General features: G+C 46.4%; 1 protein-coding gene across 3 annotated transcripts in view; it reads right to left on the bottom strand.

Annotated features, from left to right (window-relative positions):
- LOC104993295 (H-2 class I histocompatibility antigen, Q10 alpha chain-like) overlaps positions 1–3541 on the bottom strand; it is a 19594-nt gene extending 16053 nt beyond the window's left edge. For 2 of the 3 annotated variants that reach the window (XM_010846472.1, XM_010846473.1), the window contains exons 1-2: positions 3253–3540; positions 915–1022 (exon numbers count right to left, since the gene is read on the bottom strand). In XM_010846472.1, the coding sequence (XP_010844774.1) occupies positions 915–1022; positions 3253–3361 (217 nt within the window). In that variant the 5' untranslated portion in view covers positions 3362–3540. Of the gene's footprint in view, positions 1–914; positions 1023–3252 lie in introns of all 3 variants that reach the window. The other variant, XR_825812.1, reaches the window with a different exon arrangement.
- Between the last annotated feature and the right edge of the window lie 4825 nt (positions 3542–8366).

Raw genomic sequence — 8366 nt, 5'->3', positions numbered from 1 at the left:
TTGACTCATTGGAAAAGACTCTGATGCTGGGAGGGATTGGGGGCAGGAGGAGAATGGGACGACAGAGGATGAGATGGCTGGATGGCATCAACGATTCAATGGACATGAGTTTGAGTGAACTCCGGGAGTTGGTGATGGACAGGAAGGCCTGGTGTGCTGCAGTTCATGGGGTCGCAAAGAGTCGGACACGACTGAGTGACTGAACTGAACTGAACACCTCCCCTATGATCCATATAGCACTGCCAGTCCGTAGCTGCATGGCTCTGAGGAAGTTATTTCAATGCTCCAGGCGTTGGTTTTCTCATCTGTAGGTAGGCTCAATGAACTGACCTGCTCCACAGTGCTGGAGCATCCAGTGAGATAATGAACATAAGAAAAAGTTCAGGCATGGGGCAGGCTTCCCAGGTGGCTCAGTGGTTAAAGAAAAAAATGCCCACAGTACGGGAGACTCAGGTTAAATCCCTAGGTCAGGAAGATTCCCTGGAGAAAGACATGGAAACCTACTTGAGTACTCTTGCCAGGGAAATCCCATGGACAGAGGAGCCTGGTGGGCTACAGTCCATGGGGTTGCAAAGGGTCAGACATGACTGAGCAACTAAACAACAGGCATGGACCCAGCACCTTCTTAGTCTCAGTCTTTTCCTATTCTGAAGGGAGAGGTGGCCTTGGGAAGGAGAGAGCTGGAGTTTGGGGTGGGGTGAGGAAAGATGCTTGGGTCAGCTCTCTGGAGGCCAGGTCTCAGTTCCTGGGACACTGTCCAGAGGCCCTGGCCTCTGTATCCTCTATCCTGGCAGAGTTTCCCCACCCCAAGACAGTCCTCCAGATTCCTAGACAGTGAACATGGTCTCCTGCAGGCTGGGGGCTCCTGGCCTCCACCATCCTATCCTTTCTTTAGCAGGCGGGCAAGGTCTTACCTCTAGGCCATGACTTGTTTTCCAACTTCAGGTTTGCCAGTTCTGCCATCACCACCTTTGCCATGGAAGCTGGGCCATCGGCCACCAAGGGCAACCCCCAGGGACTCTCTACAAGGGGAAAATGGAAAAGGATAGTATGAATCTTAAGGCATAAACATCCTTCCCATCCTTGTGTTCGCTGGGAGAGATAGTATGGAATGACAATGAGAGGCACATTGGAAGGGAAGAGAAACATGGGGGTCTTGTCTCAGGAGTGACGGGAAACTTCCCCAGCAGGCAGGCACAAAGCCAGGAGAGCAGCCAGGACTGGGATGTCTCCATCTGGCTGCCTAACACCACCCGGCAGCTTTGACAATCCTGCCATTGACATGGACTTAGTTGGTTTGGAGGTACAGGAGGGCTGGACACTGGCAGGCGTTGAAACCTCCCAGGAGATGCTCATATGCTGCCAGAAGGAGAACCCATGCACTCCTGCCTGGTTCAGCCCTGCCCAGCTGCTCAGCTAGGCAGCCCTGACCTCTCCCTTTGCAATATTACTCATTTGACAAACATGTTTGTTGTTTAAAGAACACTGGACTGGGTTGCCATTTCTTTCATTTTTTTTTTAAATAACAGATTATATAGTAAATAGGAGAAATGGAACATGCATATACATCTTTGGAAAAATACATATTCATTTTCTGAGGACAGATGTATATTTAGTATATGAAACAGAATACCCAGATACAGAAATCCTCCCCCACATTTTTTATGTTCAAGGACATTTATTATACCATTCTTTTTTAAAAATTAATTTAATTGGAGAATAATCACTTTACAATATTGTGCTGGTTTTTGCCATATATCATCATGAATCGGCCATAGGTATACATGTGTTCCCCCCATCGAACCCGCCTCCCACCTCCCTCCCCACCCTATCTCTCTGGGTTGTCCCAGAGCACCGGCTCTGGGTGCCCTGCTTCACGCATCAAATTTGCACTGGTCATCTATTTTACATATGGTAATGTACATGTTTCAATGCTATTCTCTCAAATTACCCCATCCTTGCCTTCTCTCACTGAGTTCAAAAGTCTGTTCTTTACATGTGTGTCTCCTTTGCTTGGCAGGTGAATTCTTTACCACTAAGCCCCCAGGGAAGCCCTGAATCCTCCTATTGCATTCAGGAGCCTCAACTTGGAGGAAAAAAATAACCTCTTTATTTTCACTAAGCTCTAGCTGAAGTTTGGCCCATTTTCCATGCTGAATGGAAGTTCAGCAGGATTAGCAGAACCTGTGCAGTGGTCCATGATAGAATCCATAGATGTTTTCCAATCATATGACAGTGGTTTCAGACACCTGTAAATATGCTTTACTCTCAATGCTTACAAATTCTGGGAACTGTAGCTATTTAATTGGTGATTTAATGTGTTAACTTAGAAGCATATATATTACATATCACAAATTTATACTTATAGCTAAACATTTTAATAGCTTATAAAAATATAATTTGGATCCTTAGGAATCATATGTATTTCATTTATGTATAAAAAACATTCTGAGACAAGGCCCAAGTACAAATATGGTTAAAAACTCTGAGAAAAAGAAAGGAAAAAAATTTCCGAATCTGGATCCCAGTGTTGCCCCCTAGCGTCCTCTCCGGGCCCTATTTTAAATCTGTAAATTGTACATTTTGAATTTTCTACAGCCGAAATGGCTACTTGTACTTGAAGCTTTTAGTACAGAGCCTGGAATAAAGGACATCAGCTATTATTACTGCCGTGACGGTGGACACTCCGGGTCTGTGCTAATAATCTTCAGGCCTCTGGGCAGTTAGGATGGGTGGTGCTCGGTGTGGTGGTAGGGAATCTGGCATGGGAGGGGCGGGGAGAGGATCAGCTCTGCAGTTCTACGTGCAGAATGGAAACTGGAAAAGGATGGAAATTCCCGGCCAAGTCAATTAAATCCTCGCTGCTCCTCTCACCCGCTACCTCAACAAGGAGCTGCCCGGGCCACACGTGATAACCTCGGCAGGGAGCCAGGGAGACCTATAGCAATGGGCAGGTGCCTCGTCAAGCAAGTAAGCAGAGGCTTGTGCAGATTCCAAGGCCGCGCTCAGATTCCTGCCCCCAAGGAGCTTTTCTCCGGGGCCTTCCTGGAGGACCAGGTCTGGGAGCCGAGTGCGAGCGGCATCCTCCAGACTGGCCAAGGGATCCCCAGGAAACTGTGGCTTTGGCTATCTTGGGTCAGTCAGCTCTCCAACTGACCATGCTCTCCTCTCCTCCAAACCCGGAATGGCCTCTGTATTCTTGGAGGATCCTTCCCTAGCAGCTCCCCCGCGGCCGCCGCCGCCCCGCGTTACCTGCCGCTCCCTTCTGCACCAGTCCTGACAGCAGTAGCAGCAGCCGCAGCAGTGATGGTGGTGGCGGCGGCCGCGGGTGCTGCGCACTCCCGGAACTACGAAGCCACATGGTCGCCAGCCTCACGCACCGCCCGAGGGCGCCGGTCCCCGGGGGGGCCGCCTTCAGTTGTGCTAACGCCGGCCGCGTCCGCTCCCGGGTCCCCGGCGGGTGAGCGATCAGCTCCCTCTGGGCCGCGGAGGGTGCGACCACATCCTGGCTCAGGTTCAGACTTCCGGCTGGGACACTATCGCACCACTGGGACCCGCCCCCAGCTCCTCGATGGCTCCCTCTGCTGGGCCTCGGATGAAAAACAGGAACGAAAACCAATCGATTAATTGTGAAATACAGCCTCACAGCCTTTCGTGTATACTACCTCACCAAAGTAGACCAGGCGGTGAAGCTCACGTTACAGCCGTCTGGCAAGTCGAGAGGTGTCTCCGACTACTGTCGTCATTCTAAAACTCTTGTGGTTTCTGTTGGGGACCAAGGCACCGCTCCTGCTAACCTCACTGAGCTTTCTTACCTCCATCCATCAGGGAAGAAGGGCGAAATTTCAAATAGAAGTTAGTGAAAATAAAGGTTATTTTCCCCATCTGGGTTCACAGAACCCCTGAATTCTCACTAGGGACTCTCATGTTCAGAAAAATGGTTTTCAGCCCAGCGTTCTCTGATATTTGAAAATTCATAGGGAGGGCTCTGGTGATCCTGATTGGGTTGAGTGAGGGGGACAATTTTCACATCAGAGGGAGGGAGCAGGAGTGTCAGATGTGCAGTCCTGTCTGGGGACCACCACACAAATGGTGTCCTGCCAGCTAACAGGAGGAAAGGAACCAGACTGTAATGATCTGAGTCTAGAATACAATGTTTGTTAAGTTTTAATATTGTCAAAAAAACACATGGAGTGAAAAGAATAGAGGAAGGTGGGCATCAGAAAATTTAAGCAAATACAAATTTGTGTGTAAAGGAAAAAACCTACAAAATTAATGAATCTGCTTTATGATATGACTATTATATTCACAAAGATTGTGACATAGCTGCAGACATTGTTGTTTTTCTCTTGTTCAGTGGTGTCTGACTCTTTGCAACCCCATGGAACTGCACCTCTACAGACTTCCCTGTCCTTCACCATTTCCCAGAGCTTGCTCAAGTTCATGTACTTCGAGTTGATGATGAAATCCAACTATGTCACCTCTGTCACTCCTTTCTCCTCCTGCCTTCATCCTTTCCCAGCATGAGGGTCTTTTTCAATGAGTCGGCTCTTAACGTCAGGTGGCCAAAGTATTGGAGTTTCAGCTTCAGCATCAGTCCTTACAATAAATATTCAGGGTTGATTTTCTTTAGGATTGACTGGTTTGACTTTCTTGCTGTCCAAGGGACTCTCAAGAGTCTTCTCCAGCACCACAATTCGAAAGCATCAATTCTTCAGTGCTTAGCCCTTTTTATGGTCCAACTCTCACACCCATACATGACTACTGGAAAAACTATAGCTTTGACTATATAGACCTCCTTTGCTGGTTAGGTGATGTCTCTGCTTTTTAATATGCTGTCTAGGTTTGACATAGCTTTGAAAGTTATTTTTCTAGATAATCCAGGTTTATTTGGGGGGCCAAATGGTGGCTCAGATGGTAAGGCATCTGCCTACGATGCAGGAGACCCGGGTTCCATTCCTGGGTGGGGAAGATCCCCTGGAGAAGGAAATGGCAACCCACTCCAGCACTCTTGCCTGGAAAATCCCATGGACGGAGGAGCCTGGTGGGCTACAGTCCATGGGGTCACAAAGAGTCGGACACGACTGAGCGTCTTCCCTTTCTTTAAATCAAATAAAGCAACCCAGTTAGCTTTGGTTTGTTTCAAGGTATAAAGTGGGGTAACCAACTGTCCTGGTTTTAGTATTGAAGGTTCTGTTGGCTATAGGACATGATGGGCCTACTCATAAGGAAGCAAGCAACTGTCATTTTTTGCTTCCTTTGTACACACTGACGGAGAAGGCAATGGCACCCCACTCTAGTACTCTTGCCTGGAAAATCCCATGGACGAAAGAGCCTAGTAGGCTGCAGTCCATGGGGTCGCTAAGAGTCAGACATGACTGAGTGACTTCACTTTCCCTTTTCACTTTCATGCATTGGAGAAGGAAATGGCAACCCACTCCAGTGTTCTTGCCTGGAGAATCCCAGGGACAGGGGAGCCTGGTGGGCTGCCGTCCATGGGGTCACACAGAGTCGGACACAACTGAAGTGACTTAGCAGCAGCAGCAGTACACACTGAATCTTTCAGGAAGGCAGCCGTGCTGCAGATAAAAGAGAGGTTGTACTTAGTGCTGTGGGGTACTTTACCAAGAGAGGCTTTCTGTAGCGCTGTGTCACCCTCAGGGATGCTCCAGATTGTCCACACTGCATACTCAAATCAATCTGCATTTATAGCTATCATATTTACAGAATTTTTTTTGCATACATGTAATTACTTATGTCATCAGTTTATTTTGTGTATAGTCAACTGAAACATTTAAGTATTCAAACACATGCTATTATTTTACATATTACAATTTAATTTTTAATACTTTTTGTTATAATTACAGCACTACATTGACTCCAATTTATAATTCTATGGGTTGTTGTTCAGTTGCCAAGTCGGACTCTACAACCCCATGGACTGTGGCACACCAGGCCTCCCTATCTCTCACCATCTCTCAGAGTTTGCCCAAGTTCATGTCCATTTAGTCAATGATGCCACGAAACCATCTCATCCTCTGTCACGCTGTTCTCCTTCTGCCTTCATGAATCATTGCCTTGTTATGGTGAAGGGGCTTGGGTAACTCAATGAAGCTATGAGTCATCCCATGCAGGGCCACCCAAGACAGATGGGTCACAGTGGAGAATTCTGACAAAACGTGGTCCACTGGAGGAGGGAATGGCAAACCACTTTAGTATTTTTGCGGTGAGAACCACATAAACTGTATAGAAAGGCAAAAATTCTATGGGTATATAGATTAAATTATCTTTGAATTTCTTTTCAGAAAGAAAATGATGTTATAAAATATTTGTAACAAGGAGAGCTATTCTGATGGGGCTTTGATACCCACCACTGGTAAAACTTGGATACTGAGCAGGAAGAGGGGCCAGGCTCTTAGAGGTGGTGAGAATTGACCTAGTTCTTGACAAAGGGGGCAAGGAAGATGAAGGTGTAGGATGAAAGGCAATTCTGGGCAGGGATATGCAAATAGAGTGGTGTGTGGGGAGCAGCGGGAAGTGCCGGGTGGCGGAGGGGACAGGTGGAAGGAAAGCTCACAGAGCTGAGGGTTGCTGGGGGCCTGATCACAGAGGGTCTTGAGTGAAGAACTAAGGAATCTGCACGCTGGCCTCAAGGTGTAAGCAGTCAGATACAACCGTCCATTCAGCTGGGCAGGAGTGTCTGCTCTGCAGCAGGTGCTTGGCACAGGCAGGAACCAGGTAAGGTTATTGCCAGGAGAAAGTCCACAGTCTGGAAGAAGGTGATTTACATTAATTATCCTAGTAAACAGCTAACCCCAACACATAAATAATGGTGGATGGATCAGACAGGTCCTGGTCCAAACCCTTCACTTACAGCTGCCATTTATTCCACTCAATAACCTCTGAGTCAGGAGCATCGTTATTCCTCCATTTTGAAGATGGGTAAAGTGAAGCAGTAGATATAATGGTCATCTGAGTTAAATTCACCCATTCCAGTCCATTTTAGTTCACTGATTCCTAGAATGTCGACATTCACTCTTGCCATCGCTTGTTTGACCACTTCCAATTTGCCTTGATTCATGGACCTAACATTCCAGGTTCCTTTGCAATATTGCTCTTTACAACATCGGACCTTGCTTCTATCACCAGTCACATCCACAGCTGGGTATTGTTTTTGCTTTGGCTCCATCCCTTCATTCTTTCTGGAGTTATTTCTCCACTGATATCCAGTAGCATATTGGGCACCTACTGACCTAGGGAGTTCCTCTTTCAGTATCCTATCATTTTGCCTTTTCATACTGTTCATGGGGTTCTCAAGGCAAGAATACTGAAGTGGTTTGCCATTCCCTTCTCCAGTGGGTGAATTTAACTCAGATGACCATTATATCTACTACTGTGGACAGGAATCCCTCAGAAGAAATGGAGTGGCCATTGTGGTCAACAAAAGAGTCCGTAATGCAGTACTTGGATGCAATCTCAAAAACAACAGAATGATCTCTGTTCATTTCCAAGGCAAACCATTCAATATCACAGTAAGCCAAGTCTATGCCCCAACCAGTAACGCTGAAGAAGCTGAAGTTGAACGGTTCTATGAAGACCTACAAGACCTTCTAGAGCTAATACCCAAAAAAGATGTCCTTTTCATTATAGGGGACTTGAATGCAAAAGTAGGAAGTCAAGAAACACCTGGAGTAACAGGCAAATTTGGCCTTGGAATACGGAATGAAGCAGGGCAAAGACTAATAGAGTTTTGCCAAGAAAATGCACTGGTCATAGCAAACACCCTCTTCCAACAACACAAGAGAAGACTCTACACATGGGCATCACCAGATGGTCAACACCAAAATCAGATTGATTATGTTCTTTGCAGCCAAAGATGGAGAAGCTCTATACAGTCAACAAAAACAAGACCGGGAGCTGACTGTGGCTCAGATCATAAACTCCTTATTACCAAATTCAGACTTAAAGAAAGTAGGGAAAACCACTAAATCATTCAGGTATGACCTAAATCAAATCCCTTATGATTATACAGTGGAAGTGATAAATAGATTTAAGGGCCTAGATCTGATAGATAGAGTGCCTGATGAACTATAGAATGAGGTTCGTGACATGTACAGGAGACAGGGATCAAGACCATCCCCATGGAAAAGAAATGCAAAAAATGGCTGTCTGGGGAGGCCTTACAAATAGCTGTGAAAAGAAGAGAAGCGAAAAGCAAAAGAGAAAAGGAAAGATATAAGCTTCTGAATGCAGAGTTCCAAAGAATAGCAAGAAGAGATAAGAAAGCCTTCCTCAGCGATCAATGCAAAGAAATAGAGGAAAACAACAGAATGGGAAAGACTAGAGATCTCTTCAAGAAAATTAGA

The sequence above is a fragment of the Bison bison genome, unplaced genomic scaffold (assembly GCF_000754665.1).
Source record: "Bison bison bison isolate TAMUID 2011002044 unplaced genomic scaffold, Bison_UMD1.0 scf7180017864238, whole genome shotgun sequence".
In the NCBI taxonomy this organism is placed as follows: Eukaryota; Metazoa; Chordata; class Mammalia; order Artiodactyla; family Bovidae; genus Bison; species Bison bison.
Note: the sequence above shows the minus strand (reverse complement) of the source record. Positions and strands in the feature narration are given on the sequence as shown.